This window comes from Anser brachyrhynchus, assembly GCF_964034855.1.
Source record: "Anser brachyrhynchus genome assembly, chromosome: 13".
Taxonomy (NCBI): domain Eukaryota; kingdom Metazoa; phylum Chordata; class Aves; order Anseriformes; family Anatidae; genus Anser; species Anser brachyrhynchus.
Window position 1 is genome coordinate 3639942 of NC_137708.1, and position 22554 is coordinate 3662495.

Below are 22554 nucleotides of genomic sequence, written 5' to 3' on the forward strand. Positions count from 1 at the left end.
ATGCAAGTATCTTCCTTAATCAAAAAGAGGGCTAGCTTCCATTTACATATCTCATCTGTGCACACATATCCTATCAACGATGGGTATTTCTGTTCTGCATCTACTTCTATAGTTCATCAAGAACCATTTCAGGAAATGGTGCTACCTGGCATTATCACAGAAGTACCAGAAGTTCCTGCTGACCGATACAGTACTAGAGAGCTGCTGTCTTCCGGACAGACATTATAGACTACCTGCATCTCACTCAAAGACCCCCAAACTGAGCTAGAAATGTGAAATGGAAGTTTTTATCTTAAAAACTGCTTGTCTACAGCTCCTAACGCTGGAACTCAGATTGTTACACCTATAAAAAATACTCTCAACATCATTGATGTTTGGGATGGCACAATTCACAATGAAATTCATGTTAAGAGATACAGGACTGGATCAATTACAACTATTGATGAAGTTCTGGAGGAATTTAAGACAGAATAATCTACCTTAAAACAGGAGATGCTACTCTGCATCACTCCCCCCCATCCTAGTCTGTAACAGCATTTTTCAATGATCTTTCATGGTAAATAGTCAGATTTAACGTATCATCAGGTGTCATTTTCTGTTTCTCTTTCAGTAGTCTGTATTTCTCTCTTCCCTAGGGAGTCTTTCATTAACAATTTCTGTTTCAGAATATTGTACATTATTTGTACTTTCTGGAGGTTTCGTGGTATTTGTCTACTTGCAATTTGTTGTCACTTGCAAGTATGATCACTATGTTGTTTAGTATCTTTTATGATTATTAATCAATATGTATGAAGATAAAACATTCTATATTTCAATGTAAGTTCTCCAGTTTTCATTTAATTACACAATACTCTTATAAAAAACACTAATGGGTTTTCCCCAGAAAATATGAAAATGCATACTTAAAATTTCTAACATTCCAAAATATTGATGCTGAGCCGGTATTTTCTAAAAAAAAAAATGCAGAAATAACAAAAACAAATTTGTTTGCATAAGAAAGTCAGGACTTGAGTGGTTTAAAACTGTGTTTATGTGTTTTTAAATTCTGTGCTAGCATCAGAGAGTAAAAGAGCAGCCTCAAGGCATCTTGGCAGCCAACAACAGCTAGAGCCAGGCCGAACAACAAGATTGTGATGTGATTCTCTATGGCTTTTTGACAAAGTATAAACTGAGTTAATGTGTACTTCTGCAGGTGACATGACCAAAAGGATACCTGATGGTAGGCTGCTGGGAGATAGTTTGCTGAGAAGGATATTGGCGGCTTAAAGTACCTTTTCAGATGAGCTTTGACAGTGATGCTTGTAATCATAGTATTGTTAAAGTATTATGTCCCTTGCACTGTTATGGCACCACAAAGGAGAGATCAAAAGTCTTGGAAAATTGATAGGAAAACTGACAACACATGGAAGAGAAACCGAAGGAAGGAAAAAGGTTGATGGTTCATTATGCTACAAAAACCAATAGTAGTAACCTCTAACTTACTTCCTTTACTTGTAAAAAAACCTGCTTGTGCCCCTGTATTGATCTAAACCAGAATGCCTGTAGATGACTCAGGCCAGCTTGTGGGGACCTGACTATGTGTCCGTGGTTGAACCAATATGTGTACTGGAAGTTAGATAAGTAATTAAGGAGAAAGACATGAAGCCTCAAACCACTCAAACACCTGCCCCGAGGCAGGTAACTTTTCCATGAATACTCAAAGAGCTCTGTAGTCTCTGTTGTCAGTGATTTGGAGGATGTCCATGGCCAAACATTCTAAGGATTTTTTCCTGACATATATAGCACTTTTCGTGAGACTCAGAAGCCATTTGTGGGATTAAATGCTAAAATCATCCAAGAATTACATTCTACACTGTACTGAGATGCAACTGCCTCAAGGGCCTCCCTCTCTTGAAATTAAAGACAGCATTTATTACTTTTTAAGAGACAGTGAACATGAGTCACACTCAAAAACTTGTAAGAGAAGACTGACCTTGGGCATAAGTCCTTATTCTGTCAAGGCTTTGAGATGCATTAGATAAAGACCTATACTGACAAGTGCCAAATCTAAATAATAGTCTTTGTTGAGGGTATGCCATATCCTTTCCATACTCTTTAATATCCAATGATAATAATTGGTGAATAAATAAGCTTTCTTATTATTAGTGAATAAGCAAAAAAAAAAAAATGAAGTATTTTCAACATAAAGATACAATCAAAATCCTTTTATAGTTATGGAATATATACCATCATATGCTGAGAATCAGTGTCTGTTTTGATACAGTTGTTACACATAATAACTGTAATTAAAAGTTCATCAACCATTCTACTACTTACATTAGGACAGTAAAGCATTATAACAGGTTCTCCAGAAGGTTCTGATGTCTCTATCCTAGAGGTTTTCAACAAAAAATCTCAAGTAACCTGGTCTGACCTCATACCTGGCCCTGTATTGTTCAGGAGGTTGGACTAGAGAGCCCCTGAAGTCCCTTCCAACCTGAATTATTCTATGTCTCTATAGCAGAAAAAGATAAGGCTATGCTTTTCTGTGACACAGGCTATGACAGATTTACATAAAAACTATAAAAAGTGCTGTTTTGAATATCTACATAGTTCTCAACACCACATTTTCTTTATCGTGTCATGCCAGTAATTGTTTCCTTTTGATTCAGTTTATTAGTAAAATGATAGGTACTATGTCAATTCACACTTCAGAGTTAGGTTGATGGCATTTAAAAAAGAAATAATGCAGACACACCTGTATTTGCTAGTTTCTATTTGTAACTACTGCTTTTGCAAATTGAAAACACTACTGTCCAAAAAAAAAAAAAAGGAATGCCATCTTTCTGTAATGTGGGATACATTAAAAGATAAAATAGTTTATATTTCATGGTACATAGCTACAACTACAATTGCTTGCTTTTGTTGTGTTTTTGTTTTCTGAGAGGCAACTTTTTACATGAGAGTAATGAAGACAAACTATATTTAGATCATAGCTACCTACTTAGTGTTCAAGGTTATTGCAATGGGACTAACAAATTCATTCATGCATACGTCTTGCTAATGACCTGTTCAAGTCTGTTTTCTTACACTTTCTTACTTTTCTTCAAATGCTATAGGAAATACTCTAGCAGAAGATAATGAAAGGCCAGTGAGAGAAGAACAAACTAGTAGGATACTTCAAGAATAAGCAAACAAACCTCCAAGTAAATGAATAAAAAATAAACAGACCCTTTCTTGACTTGATAGCAGATACATTAGGATTCAACTTTGCTTGTATTTCTAGGAGGTGTGACATTTGTGTGACATTCAGAGTTAACAGGGGAAAAGGAATGTTTCTTGTATTTCTAAAACGCAAGGCATATTTTTCCAAGTACTTGTTCAGTTTCCAGAAAACAACGTACAAAATATTGCCAGTCATACTGAAAACAAAACTTTACTGTCATCTTTTACTCTGCAGAACAAAATATTCCCTAGAAATGTAATTTTTATCCCTCAAAAGAAAACCAATTTCACCTTGGAAGTTTCATAAGGATTTTTTCATCTTGAATATATAAGTTATTTTGAGACAAAAGTTAGAAATGAGTTCTTAGAAAGTAATAATGCATTTATTTGTTTTCTACTTTATATATGTATTTAAGACAAAACTACAGATTGCCTTTTTATGAAAATAGTAATTCTTCTTGATAGCTGGAAGTGTTACTCTTCATAAGGGGCAGACTTGCTGTCAGAGTTGTAGCTCTAAGTTTTCTCCATAAATATTTCATGAGTTTATACATACACTATATCAAGAAAGTCTGCAGTCTTCATAAGTAGCCAGGGAAGGAGTTGAGGAAGACCACCCCAGCGCGCCTTGCTCTATACACTTGTAGCTGTTGGAAGAGATTTAGAACTTCCGCAGAAGGGAAGCGAGTTTGCAGAAGGGCCATGTTACAGCTGTACCACGTACCTGTAGACTGAAAAGATGGATGCTGCAAACTGGCAGAATGTTTACAGTAGCACTTTCTGTGTTCGTGTTGGACAGAGTAAGAATCACAGTAAACATTAATGGAAATCATACAAGGTAGACGAGATTTTCTAAACTGACCAGTATATTTAACTGTTCAACAGAATGCTTAAGTAACTGTGCTATGTTTCTGTTTCTCAGATGTCTCAAATTATGCATCCAGAAAAAGTAATAACTTTGGAAAATTCTGACCCTGAGCCTTTGCCACCTTTCTTCATTATTAAGAGTTGTTGGCAATTATCTTCTCTCTCTCACCTGTCTCAGTCCCTGACAGCAAATAATAGGCAGATTTTGATGGGCTGAAATACTTGTTAACTTGGGCAATATATTCAATATTGTTGTACACACTATCAGAACAAGTAGTTCAGACTTTTTCAGACTATCAGAATTGTTTATACCAGGCATACTCACATTCTTTTGCTGGATCATGTAGAAATGCTGTGATTTCTTCCAGTTTTGGCACACAGCTTTGTAGGTGGATTGTGATCTGTAGTACAGTTTCCAGTTATTTGAGGATGCAATTGCGTTTAAATGTGTCAACACTTTCCCTTAAGTGGATCATCTGTACTATCTTTAGTAGTATCAAAAGTAACTGATTGTTTTAAGCTGATTTGCATTTGCAAACTTGCATTCACATTTTTCTTTTAAAAGAAAGTTGAACTTTCCCGCAGATTTTAAATACAGCTATTTGTTTTGCTTTGGTCATGTTCCCTTCCATTTAACTTTGACTTCTGTTAATGCTGGGGACATGATACACAGATGTTTCCTGGAATATCTCTTTTACAAGGGATGGACTAATGGGAGTTCTCCATTTTCAAAACAGCGTAATGAAAATAATCAACTTCTTGTTCTCTTTATCTGGCCTCATATGCAATATAAGCACATAGTCTGAATACACAAACTGCAAAATCCTGTAGAATACATTGTTTGGATAGAGAGCTTATACCTCTGTCACACAGGACTTCAGTTATCTAAGATCTGTACTTATGTTTATCTCAGTATGATGTTTTCCCCAATTGCAAGCACTGTAGAGCATACGCTATTGATACAAGCTTGTAATTAACTTTTCTAAAAAATGTAATGTCAAAATAGACATCAAGTATCTCAAGAAATATCACAAAAATTTCTTAACTTTTTGTTATGAAAGTTTTGCATCAGTGAGCTTAGCACAGAAGACCTCTGGTCTAAAGCTATCCCAGGCTTTTTTTTTTTTTTTAATAAAAAAATACAGTTATTCTGGTCTGCCTCCCTTTCAGCTAAGATCTACTTCATTAACGCTTGCAAGTAACCTAGCCCTTGCAATACTGCTGGCTTCAGAGTCCACAGATGGTATCTTTCTTGAATTATTCTACAAGAAAGTTAGATGATTTATTCTTATTGTTCTTTGCTTGACTTGTTAGAACACAGAGAGATTTTTTTCTAACAGGCTTTTCATGCATGCACTGCACTACCAGCTCAAAGCAAACAGAAAAAGAATGTCATTTACCATTACCTTTTGAGAAGGGAACAAACATTACATAACTGCATGAATATATTGCACTTGCTTAAATTCTCAAAAAGAAAACACAAATAAACCCAGCTCCCCCACCCCCAAACACCAAGTTAATAATTAGGGAATCCTGCCATTTTGAAATGCATTAGCAAATTCCTTTCTTTATAGTGCTCTGTAGGCAGATGAACATGTGAGGCAGCCATAGTTAAAAGCCATTTTGGAAGATGCGATTTGAAATATGATTCATGACAGAAAGAAAATTCTCAGTTTCTTCTCAAAGGTAGTTTATGATAAAAGTATTTTTATAGTTTTCTAATTCAAAAGCCTTATTAGGTATTTACAGTTGTAATCTTACAATTATTACTAACGCCTATTTACACTTTTGCTAGTAATAGGTACCCCTCAAATTATCTAGAAGTTCAACATGTTTGCACAAATATTTTAAAATGATGCCCAGCTCCCTGGTAGATGTCAGTCTACGCTCACATTTATTTAAATTTCCTAATCTGATCGAAGATCTTCCTCAAAACCTTACCACCCATTGAGTCAAAAGGAGGTTTTTCAGAGAATACCAACTTCTTTTCCTTCAAACTACAAGCAATCCTCCTAGGGAAGGAACAATTAGAAATCCCCCACAACTGCAGGCAGTTATACTGAGCTGTTTTGCTTCCAAATGGAAGTTTAGTTTTCTAAAAAGTGTCTCTTAATACCTGACAACTGCATTAGTTTTACATGGCTGTACTGTAACCTCTAGGTAAACATCATGGTGGATGACTATCTAAATGAAAACATATGAAATGAGGAATAGTAATAATAGATATATCTTCTCACATTTAGATGTTTGAACCCAGAGATACGCCTAAAGATTTATAAAGAAATCATGAAGAAATAAACACTCAAACTGTATTCTATTTCAAGGGAACTTAGTTTTCTCAGGTTTTGTTTAAGATGCTGACCTATAATTTTATAATCAGTGTGTCTCCTAAAAGGTAAGATTCCTGTTCCCTTCATATTGACAAAGACCAGAGGTTAGACATAAATGATTAGAAGCTAGTATATGGCACAAACCTGTACCATGTTTATACCACATACCTGTGGTATTAGACCTGCGTCTAATCAGGCCTGAAGTTTTGGCTTATAAAATCACTTGTGCTGTCCTAGTACAGCATATTGAAGTTTTAGCCAGAATGGCTATAAGCTGTGTGAAGAATAATCTGCTTATGCCCTACCTAAAGCATATTCCATGCTGACTCAAGCTGACTTTTTGAGCAAAACAGTCTCTTCAGGAAATGTCCAGTCTTACTTTTTAAATTTCAGCTAGATATACTACATCTGCCAAAACATGTGCTGAGTACTAGGAAAAAGAGTAATTTACAAACAGAAGTTCTATTTCTACATTCTAAGTCAAATTCAAGCAATATGTTTTTGATGATATCTGCAAAAGGGATTTAAGGAAAGGAAACCATCTGAAGCTTTGTGAGATGGTGAAAAATTACGGATTCAATATATCAGAGCTATTGCTAAGTGGAACTGTCAGAGCTGCTGGAAGACCTCAATGACCTGATTAAGATAGTAGCGAGAAACCATGTTCTCTGTCCACCTCTACAAGATTTTATCATAAATTATTTTATTAACTTGGTATATTGAGACTCTCCTTAAAACAGATCTTGGATTACCATGTAGGCAATCCTCAGGAATATATATGGATACCACTACACTGCTAAGTTCTATTACTTTTATGAAAGTGAATAGTAAAACATTCATAAGTGTAGGCTGAAATTGAAAATATATAAATATTATAGATTTTAATGCCCCCCCCCAAAAAAACCAAATACCACTACCACCAAGAACAACAGAAAAAAACACCAAAACCCCAACCTTAAACATTTACGTCTCCAGAAAATTTCAGATTGTTAGAAAAAGCTGTCATTAAAGTAAGAAAACACCTTACTCTGACTTCTGAAGACATAATGGTCTCTCTTACCCAATGGCCAGCATTTCCATTTATCTACTCACTCCCTACAAATTCTTTAAAATCCCTGAAGTTTGGGAGCATCTTCTTTATTAATTTAGATTCTCAACAAGCTTAAACTGAAACCCCTTATTAAACCACAAATCAGCTTTATATACCTTCTTCTTAAAATACTTTCTTAGAAGTTGAACAAGTTTTATCATTTCTATCCATTTCTATAAAACTTAAAATGTAGTATTTTAAAACTATGTTCCATTAACAATACTTACAGCCTGGTATTCTAATGCAGAAATCCTTCTTTCATTTTATTCTCAAGTAAATATTACTTAGGAACCCAGTTTGTCTTAGTGAAGATTGTTAAACAAAGTATTATTTCTATAGGGGGACAGCACCAGTTTGGGAAGTCCACATGTGACAATGCATCCATTTTTGCTGTTGTGTAAATCACAGTACTGGAGGCAGGTCTCTCAAATATCATCTTTTCTCAACTTCTTCCTTTCTGCCTTTCATGGCCAACTCTTTCTCATAATTTTTATTTAGTATAAAGTCTTTTCTTCCCCTCTGTGTATCTAAATAGCATAATTTATTTCAATTATTCTACAGTTCCTGCCTTGTCCTGTAATTTATCTCACATCTACCCAAAGAAAAGTCTGAAGAAGACGTGTAAGATATACGGGAGAGGGTTACTCTTCTTTAATTCTGAATCCTGCTTTATTGACTATTACAGCTTTTTTTTTTTTGCTTCTGCACATTGCTTACAGTCATATAGATCATCAATAGCACACTGTGGAGAATGTAACACAAGAAATAAAACCCAGCCTATCCATTTAATTATTTTCAATTTGCATGCAAAAACAGTCTGTGTACATTATTTCAAAATACACATGGAACAGTTCTCACAGCCCCATCCATTAACAAACGGATGAGGATGAATATAAGAAATCTATTAAATTTGCTGAAAACATGCTGCAGTGTACACTGTCAAAAGAAAGGTGTTTTTTTTAAAAAAAATCACACTCTTTTCATCGTCCGTGAGAAATTAAGAGCAGGATGACAAAGGGTGTTTACACAGGCACTTAGCCAGGAAACTGTGTTTTCCACAGATACAGTCATTCCGGGAGCACATCTCCGATTTTATGAGCTCCCTCCCTCTGTTCTCTCTCTCCCTGCAATCACATCGAGAAATATATCTGTAGGTGAAAAAATACATAGTTCTGCACAACATATTGAAATGCTGCTTCTTTCCTTTAGGTAAGTGCTACCACACTGAGGCCATTTGTAGGAATTTTACACAGCAAGATAAACACATGCAAACCTCTTAAGGAAACGCATGAACTGCAGGACAGTTTCACAGTGAATCATTACCAAAAATCTGTGTAAGGAGTCCATAAAAGAATTCTCTCTAAATCTTCTGTGAAATGCAGCATTGCTTATTAGCAGTGGAAAACCTCGTGAGATAGAAAGTCTTGTCACTTTATTTGTGTGTGCTTTCCTGCATCTTAAGTTGCAGCTTAAGATCCCTTAGGATCATGTGAGGCTAGGTTATATATTAGGGAGCTGTGCTATAGTGCTGTGAGTGTGTAAGCCTAGCAGCTGGGTACTGTTATGGTTGCTGCTTTCCTGTGCTAAGCTGATTTACTTGTTTAAGGTCTGACCTCATCATCCTGTCAGTATGGATTCCCACCTATACAGTTAGCAGCAGCTTAGCATCGGCTTGAAGAGCTTGCAGTATATTAATCAGAAGAGAGAGAGAGAGAGAGAGAGAGAGAGCAAGCTACCGGTATTTGTTCTTTTGTTGTCTTTTCTTAAGAAGAGGAGTTGAAATACAAGAGATAAAGAATCTGTTTCCTTTCTAAAAGAATAGGCTTTTGTATATATATACATTTTTTTTTTCCTGGGAAAAATGTCAGTATCTGGAAAGAAAGAGTTTGATGTGAAGCAGATCCTGAGGCTCCGCTGGAGGTGGTTCAGTCACCCCTCGCAAGGCTCCGCAGGCACGGGGGGCTGCCATCAGCAGGAAGGATATGAACACAGAGGGACACCGGTTCAGAACAGGTTGAAGAACCACTCTCGGGACAGAAATGGGCTGAAGAAAAACAGCAGTCCTGTCCACCACAATATACTGGCACCTGTGCCAGGTCCAACCCCGGTGCACCACCGATCTATTCAAGCCTGGCATCAACAAAACCTCATAGAACAGCTTCGATCAAATGAAGATATTCCCAAAACAAGCACAGAGGAAAACTGTGTCAAAGAAGATTCAAACAAAACCCCACAGGAGTTGCAGATGATCACAGAGGAAAATTCAGATGAATCTGCAGAGAGGTAGGACTTTTAAAGTCTGCACTTCAAAAGCCATACTTCTATCCAAGTTATTCCCTGAAACTGTCTTTGTTTTTAACCAGAGCTCCTTACCGCATTAACCTCACTTTGTATATGTGCACACCCACACTCACATTAAAAAGCAAGAAGGAACACTGTCATGAAATTTTGCTCTTTGCTTAAGATACGTCATGTCAGAACTTCCATAAAAATAAAATCTGCCAGCTTGTCAAATTTTCTCTATTGCAGTTTACAACATATTAATTTTTTGTCTTGATTTATTCTGTGTAAGAACAATGGAAAAAATGAGCCTTCTGAAATACTGTCCTCATTCTGACTTTATCAATGGGTGCAACTTTGACAAATGGGAACTGCTGGAGGTACACAGTCTGTGTGGTTGCCATCAGTTTGTCAAATTTTTCACTGCCTTTTTTACTGTCTCTTTGACAAGTATAATTAACCCTTAACTAAGTGGAAAGGGAGCATCATTACTTGCTTTTTTAAGGGTTTATTTGAAATCACATTACTTTCACAGTTTGTTTAGCACAGTAAGAGACATACTTTCTGCAAGGTCAGGTAAGAAATATGACAGCTATGACACCTTAAAGGTGTAAGAACAAGGAGTGATCTATTTTTAAGATGTTAATATAGAGAAGAAAATACTAGTACAAGTTATTTCACTAAGCATGCCATTTAATTTTTGTATGATGTTTTTGAAATTGATGTCAGTATTATTAGCTTATAGAACAACAATTTTACCTCACCTTTACCCCACCTTGGACTCAAATTATGCATTTATAATGTGATCATTTGCACCATTTTATAAGATTGTCATCAAGTCTTTGGGAATATTTTTGGATATTTACACTGTACTTAAATACAAATCCATCTTATTTGAAGTTATAGTTTCTCAGTAAAACAAAGCTGACAGCTTGTGTATTTTTAGCAGTTGTTATATTTCAAGTTGTACATCTGGTATAGGGAACATCTGCAGACTGAAAAAATGCATTACAAAATGTCATTTTGAAAACAGTACTAGTAGTCAATGTATACTATGTAAATTCATTATGAAATAAAATCAGTGAGGTAGGAATGTGATAGTTGCATATGCTTCCTAATGTACTGATTTGTAATGGGTAAAACCCCTACTCTAAATGCAATTTGTTTCAAAAGACAGTACACATTTCCTGGAAAAAAAAAAAAAAAGTAACTTTTGGCACACCTCAGAAAGGCAATTTTATTTGAAAAAAATTAAGGAACTCTTAATAATCAAGATAACTATTTTCTGGTGAAGGAGGTAAAAGGAAAAGGAAAAAAAAAAAGGATAATGAATTCAGTTTGGAAGGTATTAAGGCACTGCCCTCTAAAATAAGATGTGGCATTTTCTCCAGCTATATATAAACTTTCTGCTAAGACCTCATGAAATTTCGTGCCTTTGTATTCAAATTTAAGTTCTCTTGAGCAGTTTAAATGTGCAGCTTTTAGAAAAGGTTTGTGAGTGTATATATCTCATGAAGTATTGCTATATTTAAGTGTATTTTCTCTAAGTTATCAATGAAAGCTTTTTATGCATGTTCTAGGTTAAAGCTAATTTTAAAATACACTTTAAAAGTCTGATTTTTTAAGGCATTGTTTAGGAAGCAAATCATGACAACAAGTTTCGCTATAATTAAAACTTTACTTCAATGAATTAAAAAAGATCATTAAAGACACTACAACATAGTTCCAATTTCTTAAATATGTACCAAGTGAAATCACTAAGTAAATCATCTATCTTTCTCTTTGGCTATAGCATTAATGTGCTAATTGCTTCAAAGTGAAATACTGAGAAGAAATAAAGAGAAGCCTTACACCTTCAGTAAAATTGCTGGACGTATTTTCATCTCTTTAACAATGTCTCATCTTGCACTTTTGAAACCTTCCTTTTAAATTAGTTTGTGCCTCTTTTTTCTTCAGAAGTTCCAGATAGTGACAACTGATTGGAATCAATGAGATCTTCTGGTAATTAACACCTCTAAAAAATCAGGCACTTGCAGTATCCCCTAACTCTTACACTGCTAAAGCCATGCTTAAGGAACTGCAATTATTGCATCCATATGCTCCTTTGCATTCATACCTGAGGATACCAAAGACAACCTCATAGAAATTTTCCTTTTATTCTGCACAAGGAATCATACCTTCTGAGTGGTTGTCGGTAAACCAGCGACTTTACCTCTGCCTGTAGAAGTTCCATTTCTAGCTGTACTCTAAAGGAGGACAAACTTTAACACAGGCAGATAGTGAGAGGACAAGCAGGAAAAGTTGTAAACTAAAAGAGGGGAGATTTAGATTAGACATTAGGAAGAAATTCTTCACTCAGAGGGTGGCGAGGCACTGGCCCAGGCTGCCCAGGCTACCCAGGTTGGTGCCCCATCTGGGGCAGTGCCCAAGGCCAGGCTGGGTGGGATTTGGGTAGCCTGGGCTGGCGGGAGGGGTCCCTGCCCAGGGCAGGGGGTTGGAACGAGATGGGCATTAAGGTCCTTTCCGACCCAAATCAGTCTGTGGTTCTATCAAACTGAACATATTGCTACATGCCACTTAGACATTAAAGAGTGGGAAAGGACATGAAATCAGGCCAATACCTCAACCTTAAGCAAGCTTAGATTCTGTTTGATGGTTGACAAAAACTATATCCTTATGTGCAATACACAAACACATGCTTGTGCACATAAGTTGGTGCTGATGTACATGGAAACAAATATTAAGGAGGAGTATCTTCTTAATTGAGGCAATACTGGTGAGGCCGCACCAGTACAGAGTAGAGCAGGATAGTCACTTCCCTCAACCTCCCTATGCTGTGCCTGATGCACCACATGATATGGTTGGCCTTTTGGGCTGCCAGTGCACACTGTTCACTCATATTCATTTTACTGCCAACCAGAACACCCAGATCCCTTTCTGCAGGTCTGCACTCCAGCCTCTCTTACCCCAGTCAGTACAGACATGTAGACTTACCCTGTCCCAGGCGCAGGATCCAGCACTTGCTTTTGTTAAATTTCATGTGGTTGGCGACTAACCAGCCCTGCAATTTGTCAAGAGCTCTCTGCAAGGCCTCCTAGCCTTGAGGGAGTCAACAGCTCCTCGCTATCTAGTGTTGTCTGCAAATTTACTCAGTATACCTTCAAGTCCTGCATACAAGTCTTTCATGAAAACACTGAAGAGAACTGGAGAAAATGGGGCCCATGGAACCCCACTTGGGACTGGCTGCCAGCCCAGTATAGCTCCATTTTCTCTACCCCTTTGAGCCCAACCCTTCAGTCAATTGTTCACCCATCATATCATGGGCTTGTCTAGCTGTATGCTGGACATTTTATCCAGACAAATACTGTGAGAGGTGAAAATGAATAAATCCTTGTACAGTATCTGACCCTAATTTCTTGGCCATATGATGACTTTTTTGTGTGTGTTGTTAGCTAATGTGGCACAGACCAAAGGCACATACCATCATGTTTTCTTCTGCTGAACACCTTTTTGGGAAGAGTCATTAAACCACACATTCATTGTGCCCTCTTCAGTTTTTAACTAATACTCAGTGAAATGATACTCAGCTTAGTTTTTCAACATGAAAGACCACTTCTAAAAAAGAGGAGAGGTGATAATTTCCCTAGTGAAAACAGAACATATGAATTATTCTGTGAAAACACTGGTCAAAGCAAATTGAGAGGGTTTTGTTTGTTTGTTTGTTGTATTAAGTGCCCAATTCCGAGTATCCTAACTAATAAGCAGTCCTACCACTGATTCATGAGAATGACTGATAATGAATGACAATGCACCTATTAAGTGAAAGAACTATGATGTATCCTTTGCAGAAAAGATGATAAAGTGCTACATTCAGAGTAGTACACCATTACACTATTTTCCCCTCATGAGTTAGAATTCAGGCTCATAAACTATCTCTGAGCCTAAGGCAAAAGTTTAGAAATGATTATTCCTAATGTCGCACAGCAGTAGCTTGTATTTTTAAATGAAATCGTAATTGGTCTGATTTTATTTCATGCTTTCAATTCCAGCATTTTGATGGAAAGTTTTCAAAAATCTGAACATTACCACATAACAGGTTTGCAAACATAATAAAGAATACTGGCCATCTAGTCAGAGGGCATGTCAATCCCTCTATGCTGAAGTGAGATCAACAATATTTAAGTGCTTCCTTGGTTATTTGTATTACAGTTCAAGATCATTAGTTTCTTGATCTTTTCCCATGGAGTTACATACATACATATATATATATATATAAAAAACATATTGCTCCCCTTATTTTTTGTAGTCTGAAGAGCTGCAATTCTTGCAATATTTTTTTCAGAATTCCTATGCTAGAGAACTATGACCATTTTCATTGTTCTCAATGCTGACACTTTCCAATATTTCTGTGTACTTCTAGTATTGTGGTATGTTCTGGTTAAAACTTGATAATTCTGGCATATAAGGCAGGATTACATACATGTCATTCCAGCTAAAAAAACTGTTTGAATATCCTGTCTAGTGTTTTTTTTTTGTGTGTGTGTGTGAAAAACATGGTGTTATTGTTCATGCCTAGCTTGTGATTTATGTGAGCCTCCTGACCCTGTACCAAAGACCTGTTCCTAACCATCTGTACACTTTTGCAGTTATTTGTTCCTAAATATAGTACTTACCAGAAATAATTTTCACCTTATTTTTAATCAGATAATGTCTCCAATTTACCGAGTTAATACTCACTTTCAATTCTATTCTGCAATGTGTTTGCAGCTTGCCTCAGTTTGGCATGGTCTTCAATTGTAATAAAGTTCCGATGAGCTTTCTGTTTATTTCTTCCTCCCTCCAAGACACTTAGAAAATTCATGGAAAATCACAGTGGAACCTTAGTGGAAAGTTCCTTAGGAGGCCAGTTTGACTTAGCCTCTTATTTACCACTGAACCATTGATAACTACTATACAAGTATGATTTCAAAGCAGTTTTGCACCTGCTCCACAATAGTTTATTCCAAACAGTACCTCAGGATGAACTTTGTAGTATCTGATATGAGACAACAACAAAGAATATCTCATGTTCAAGATACTAATGACAGCTACTTCTATTTCTTTTCTCCATATTGCCTAATACAGCCTATTAATGAAGGATTTCAACTTATTTTAACATTTTATTCTCGACAAATTCTTGTTGCCTGCTAGTCTTCTCTTTCACTTTTAAGTGCTTAGAAATAATACTTATGTTACTTTTAAACTGAAGAATTTGTCAATAAGTAAAAACTAGGAAAAGAAATGATGCTTCTGTCCTGTGGAGAATTTTGCAGTTTCTTTAATACTTTTAGCCATACATATTCAGCAATATACTTTAAAAAGACGATTTTTTGCCAGTCTGCTATGGATAGACAAAATGCTTCCTTATAACCTCAGTGAAAAGCAAAAACTAATGGTCTGCTAAAGATGACCTTTAACTAAAAGTCAAAATATGAATTTGAAAATGGGGACATTTGAAATGGTTTATTTAAGATATTGTAGCTGATCTCCTCTCAGAAGTGATGGTTAGACAGCTCATGTGGCATTTCAATATTTTAGTGCAGCGGAAGAGAAGTTTAGAGCTGGGGGATGAGGATGATATTCTTGGCAATGATGTTTGAAGAACACCCCACTGGTATCAATGAGATGCTGCATCTGCTGGTGCCAGATATTATTTTGGTTCTACTTATGAACTAAGAAATGGCGCATGGAGCACATGGGATAATTAATGAAACCAAGCTGAATAGTATATTACTGTAACTCACAACTGAAGAGTTTCCTTTGATATCTAATGTTTGCTAAAAGTAGTAAATTAGTGAAGTTCTAGCAAGCGGCATCTCATGCAGGCTTAGTTACAAAGAGCAGATTTGCCTTTTTCCCAGAAATTGCTAATTTGCAAAAGAAGAATAGGACTTTTCAGGCCATGGGGGAATGTAATGAGCAGTAACAAATGAAGTCATTTGGACTGAACAAATACTATTGCCTCATATAGGATCTCTTGGTACAGGAATTAGAATCAATACGCCTCAAAGGCTTCCTCAGCAGATATTCCTGCTTTCTGCTTCTACTATGACATCTTTTGAGGAACTTGGAACACAGGCTTATATTTGACATGCATAGCTTTCAAACATGAATTATTATGGGCAAAAGAAAAATATCATTTAATAGTAATTCAAGAAACTATGACAATTCTATCCATTTCAAAACAATTTCTTTATGATTCAATTATCTTCTCATTTCCACTCCATGCAGCTTGCTCTCAGCAAATACAGCTGTTAAATTACTTCTTAAAGAGTTATTACTGCTCTTAAAATCACTTCTTAATGTCTCCAGAAAAAAAGTTAAGCAGATGATTAAACACATGTGACCAATGCAGATCAGATTTTACAGTGCAACAGTTCTGTTGCATACTGAACATATACAATTGTGAAATCAACAGGAAATTGTTGAAGCATTATTTGAAAAGGGGAGAGAGTTTGCTTGATTTGAAAGCCATAGACAGAAATTTGAAAGAAATGAACAATTTATTTTCGTAGTTTTTTTTGTGGCTGAATTGTTTACTTTGAACTATTTGAAATACTGTAGTAAGGAACACTACTAAAACCTTTCATAGTTAAAGAAATACAGGGATTTGCTTGTTGTAGTTAAACAGCCAGATTTAGCCCAACACATACCAATTCATTCAAGTAAAAGAAAAATCATACTGTATTTAAAGAATTGCTGTATGAGGTGGTATGATAAAGAATACAGCTTGTATATAATACCTGTAGGTATGCAGGTTAAATAAATACAAAAGTGAAGCTGAAGGATTGTCCAGATTCAGAGAAGAGCTAAAGGGAAGTATAGGAAGTAAACTAAAAAATGATCTCTAAAACAAATCCATAGCAAAGTTTTCTCCTCTGTGAAATCATCCCCCACCTCAGTGACTCTATCCTCAAATATACTATCAGAACTTCCCACTCAGCTCTGAAAACAAATCTTCTCCCAGTGCCTTTCCTTCTCCCCTTTTCAGAGGAAATGCTTAATAGTGAAAACTCAATTAAAAGCTCACTAAAATAGATAAAACAAGAACTTATGGCCTGACTCTTTCCAACAATTCTGCCTGTCCAATAATTAATAGCATAAATCATCTTGCACTTCATTCTAGTAACTGTTTTTATTCTATAAGATGAGAAAGGATAATTCACTAAAACTCTGTCTCCTGCTCACAGGTAATAGAAAGATAATTAAAATAATGTAAAGGAATACCCCACCTTGTAGCCACTATATTCGAGGTTAAAATATATGATCTGGTGTTACAATTTAAAAAATGTTTTGTCAAGAAATAGGGCATTGCATTGTCATGCTGGGTTCTACAGTTATGCAAAGATATCTTATTTAGAAATGAAACAGTACAAAAACAGAACACTATTAATTGTTTTCTTCACTGTTTTCTCAACTAAAACCCATTTAGGCTAAACAAACACATTTGTTGGAAAAGAACTTAATGTCTGATATCTCATTCTTTCTTTGGTTCTGCTACACATATTTCAAAAATATTTGGACAAGAATCTAGAGATCTTACCCATGTATTAAAACTTGATTTAACCAAAATCAAGCTCTCAGTCTGCCTCAAACTTTTAAAACACATGACTTTGTGACTAGCTGCACTAGGAACTCAAAATCAATATCATGCGTTCTACCTCAGATTTGTTTCTTCTGTCTTACATAAACTCGCTTAGAAATCACTTAGCCTCTTGGTATCACAATTCGCTTGTATTAAAGATGGCATTTGATACCTATTCTCTTAGGAACACAGTAATAACTGATCAGTCTTTTCAAGCACCATAATTTGTCTAAAAACTGTTACTAAAATGCATACTGCAATGTGTGTATATTAAGATTGATGCATTACAGTATGCAGTTCTCATGATAATATCACACACAGCATATAGTTCTCATGATAATATCACAAAAATCAGACTACTAGTTTAACTAGATATTTTCTGTTACAACAGGTGGTAGTGACCACCAGTATAGTTATAATTAAATGTTTTGAACAGCAAACTTAAAGGGAATACATTTGATAAAGTGGAGAGCCACTGCTACCATTTGCTATGCTTCAGTTTACCTGATAAATTAGAAGTCAAGAGGAAGGGATGCATTCTTGCAAGACGAGAATTTTCAAAGCCTGTTCATTTTAATAGAAATTGAGAAAATGAACAACCTTTTTGAACTGGGAAAATATACCTTGATTTAAATGGAAATCATGAGCAAACCACTAAGAAATCCTAGGACTTGGAGAAAAGCTATTTTAAGCTATTACATATGGTTTGGGTTGCTAGGGAAACCTCTTTTACAGTGTTCATTTAGCACAGATGCTCAGGAAAGCTCTGTGGCTCCTTGTCATACCATTTCAGAACGTGAAGAAATAGAGATGAGCATATACACACATGCAGACAAAAATATCGCTGTAAATTTATCTTAGTCATGTTCTGTATCTTTGGTGGAAGTTAGTTTTTTTCCATTTTTGCCATGACCGCTGTGATAAAGCAAAAGCTTTGTAATTAAAAATCTCTGTTTCCATACTGAGGATGTTTGTGGAAACATTACCTTCAGCTTTGATCCATTCTGGTTGATATTTTAGATAGTTGGCTATTTAGGGCAAAGGATTTGCCTGCACCATATACATTGTGAAAATACAAGGAGTAAGTCTGGTGACACCATTTCTGGCCCACCCTTTTGACCATAGGGCAGATGTGACTTGCCAAAACACATATTATAATCAGCTTTACTGCCACAGTAAAGCAGGATTTACTGCCACAGCGTTTGGCATGCTCCCTTTACCTCTTTAGACCTCAGGTGTGTGATAGCCTGGAAGCAGCTGCAGTCTGCCACAATCAGAGGCTCACAGGCCACTGTGTTGAGCAGGCAGGAGACTCAGATCTTTTCTACTAGCACCTCTTTCTTCCAGGGTGTGCATTAAGTAGACAAACACAGCCCCAAGCAAAGGCAGAGCACTTGGATCCGTATCCACGATCTAGACAAATATCTTTCACCTCCTGCCCAGGTGGTCAGGTAAGAGAGGTGATATAGGGAGTCAACAATATGGGAAATTTGAATGGAGCTTTGGAAGGAAAGAGCAGCAAAAATATAAATCTATAGCTATGCTTTTACCTTCTGACTTTTCTATCTTTCTTTTGTAGTGGCCTGAGTTACTGTTCCTCCAGTGACCTACTGCTTGTGTGTGCCAACAGTACTAAGCTCTCAGTGACCTTAATACAGGTCAGACATTTGTATGGTTTTAGCATCACCAAAATTTGTTTAGACTTGGTTGGAAAGAGGCAGAAATTGATTCTTGCTACAAAGTAATTTAATCAGAGAAATGAAAACCATCAGTTATTTTGGACATCACACTACAGCTTTCTGCAGAAAGTCCTCTATTTTGTCCAAGACTCTGGAGAATTCTGTACTTCTTTTCTGAGTCATAAACTGTAATTCAAAACATATGTAAATATTGAACTAAGATTGTTTGAAGAGTTTTAAATCAAACATGCGTATTGTAGCATTAATACTTTGTTAAAAGCATATAAAGACTGAAATGCTTGTTCCAAGTCATGATTTTGACTTTCACGTAGGACATTCACTGAAGATTGCTTACCATACATCTGGCTGTCATTCATCTTACAGAAAACTACACGTAAGGACAGGAATTCCTTTCTATGCGATGACTTAAAAAGAAATCCTGCAATTCTACATGCTAGTATTGTGGCATAGGATGGACTTTTGATCTCTCTGTCTGAGATGCTTGACCTAGTAAAATTATCTGGCAGGACAGCCAACTCAGTCTCTTGACAAATCTTGTCGTAGTGGATTTACAAGCAGTGTAAGACAGCTTCCTGGGAAGTTACAGCCTTGCGGTCATGAAGGAGCCAGACTCTTCAATCACAACACAATGAAGCAGTGAGAAAAGCACAGAAAGGAACAAGGATGTAAGTCAGGACTGATTTTTTTGTCCTCATTTGTTTTTTCATTCACTTAAATGATCCCAAATTCATCTATAAAAGAAATTTAGACCAGTTTAATTCTACAACAGACCAATAAAGTTTCTCAGCATGAAGCTCCCATGAGATGCCACAGATGTGCCAGATGTGCCTCTTACTTCCTCTTTAGAGGAATTCAATATGTAGCTCAATTACTAGTTAGCAGTTTAAATTAAAGCTTCCTCACACCGTTTCACTTAGCATTACAGTGAATTCAAAACTGAATTTAGCACCATTAGTAGAAGAACCAAGTTAGGACTGGAGGACAGTGTGGCCTGTTAAGATCACACTGTGTAAAGACCAAGAGCACTAAGGCATGGATCTATTTACTAGCAATCTACTGAACTGCTTTTATTCTTCATCTGGGATCTGGAAGTATTGCCTTATATATTTTGAACAGTACTTCAGTCTGATACCTTGTCTGTCCATTTTCCACGGTGTTTTCTTTTAAGTCCATACAATTCCTAAAAATCCTTTATTGTGCCCTGTATATCAAATAATTATATGAAAAGTCTATTATTTCACTTTCAATGACTATTGCTATGACATTTCATAAATCAGTTGATTGTAAAAACCACAATTTAAAAAAATCTTTTCTAGTAAGTGACTTTCAGCCAATACCATATTTTAAAATAATTTTGAAAAATAACAGTAGAAAAGTGGAATTCTTGATTTCTAGACTCCTAAGTTTCTCATCTGTTAATTTCTTCAGTAAACTGTTGCAGAGTTTTCCTATACCCCAAATACTCTTTCTCAAATACAAGACCAATTTCTAGCAGATTATTTGGCTCAAAAGAGGAAAGACTTGCAATATATTAAGGTGATCTGTAAACTCACATCAAGATAGAAAGGCAAGCACATTGTGTTTTCTCATGTTTACTTGGTGTGATCTTCTTTCCTATGATCTAGGGGATCATCATGTATTCCTATTCATCATGTATTCCTATGTAAGAGAAGCAGAAGTCCTGCTATTGTTTACTTTGAATCTAAATAGCTAAAAGTAGGAAAGAAAAAGATGCAAAAAAATGAAAAGGTCATGGTAAGCACAAGAATAGAGTCCCTTCGCCTTTGATAAAGTCCAAAAAGGAAGTGAGAAGCACGTGTTAATGTAGTATAGTATTGGTTTAGGTTTTCATATATCCAAGATGTCTTAAAAATCTCACAGCAGTATCTGTATCTGATTAGCTGCAAAGTTCAAAGTAATGAGGGCAAGGATTGAGAATTAGTTATTCTCCGGCCTTCCAAAATTCTGTTTGCTGGGATCGGAAACACTTCACATTCACTTTTTTTATATCTGCATTTTATCCACATGTTCTAAGCTCCCCCTTTGTTTTACTTTTGCTAAAAGCAATGAGAGGGGATAGCATAAAGCATGTCTTCTTCCCCAAAATATGTCCCATCAGGGGTCTTTCTGAAAGGTGCTTAATGAAGTAAGAAACATGGACCTAATTAGTTTCATCTGGCCTTCGTTGTGCTTGGATTTAAACAAAATTTGTTGCCCTTGGCTTGTAATTTTTTTTAATGTCCTCTATAAATAAAAATGCCACCAGCTCATGTCCAGAATTTAGTCATTACTTTTCATTTTGTACATTTTGACAACTTGAGATAATGCCTTCTAGTCACATCATTTTTTGTCCTTTTGTGGAAGATGCTATTAAATTACCTAAAAATATTATCACTAGCTACATGAAATTCGAGCAAGAAGTAAACAGCCTGACTGAATTTCTCGTCCAATGCCAATACATTTGGCATTATCAGAACAGAGGTTAATTTTAGTATGGTAATATATATATACTCATGTATTTTTACCTGAAACATTTCACTTGGTTAATAATCTCTATTACATAATGGAAATATACACAATGTTAATTCTCCTGGAGGATAATGATCTTGAATGATGATTTGAGATAGCATTAATTTAAATGATTTGTCTGAGACAGTCACTTCGTCTTTGAATATAGACATATATCCATTATAATAAAACACTCATGGATGTACCCCCAATGTGTTCTCCAGACTGATTAGATATTGGTACAGCTTCAATTTCTATGAAAGTATCTCATGCTATGGAAATAGGTGTTCTTAAGTCACACCATTATAATATTTATAGTAAAGCTTCATATTCAGATTAATCTGAATCAGGAAGCAAATCATTAGTTTGAAAATCCCTACTATATTACAAATTTTGACACTGGCAGATCATTGTGATAAAATCCCTAGTTAAACTGTGTTATCCAATGGCTATCAAATAACAGAAGGAAGAGTTGCCGACTTTTGCTTCTACAGTCCTTTCAGTGAATTGAATAATTTGCACTGTCTCACTAGAAACCTCCATGGTCAGCTTATTGCACTCTGGGCGTCTCAGAGCTGTGGATTTTGCTCCCAGCAGAGCTGCACTCCTTCATAGTCTGGTTGGGAAGGCAGCATGGGTGCTGTGAGCAAAACCAGAGGGCAATGGGACACACTGCATGGCTTTGCCCAAACTGTCGTTCTGTGGGAAGAGAAGTGGAGGCCAGTTGGCTCCTTATTTTAATGTCTGTGGAAACTTCTGAATGGTTCTGCAAAAAGTTGCTGAAAATTTTTCAAAACTGAACCCCAAAACTCAGGAACAAAATCTCACAAACACACATTTATACCTGTAATTGCAAACGGAAGGAGTTATTTTAACTAATTCTAACTGAGAAGAGTGGCATGTTTCTATTAAAACTTGCAATAAAAAATTATTTAAAACAGCCTGTTTTTA

General features: G+C 36.0%; 1 protein-coding gene across 3 annotated transcripts in view; it reads left to right on the top strand.

The window, feature by feature from the left end:
- KLHL4 (kelch like family member 4) overlaps window positions 1–22554 on the top strand; it is an 81252-nt gene that overhangs the window by 34074 nt on the left and 24624 nt on the right. Inside the window, exons 1-2 of one of the 3 annotated variants that reach the window (XM_080554392.1) lie at window positions 7335–8700; window positions 9360–9774. The exons of 1 other annotated variant lie outside the window; for it this stretch is intronic. In XM_080554392.1, the coding sequence (XP_080410518.1) occupies window positions 9737–9774 (38 nt within the window). In that variant the 5' untranslated portion in view covers window positions 7335–8700; window positions 9360–9736. Of the gene's footprint in view, window positions 1–7334; window positions 8701–9359; window positions 9775–22554 lie in introns of those variants that run through there. One more of the 3 variants, XM_080554391.1, reaches the window with a different exon arrangement.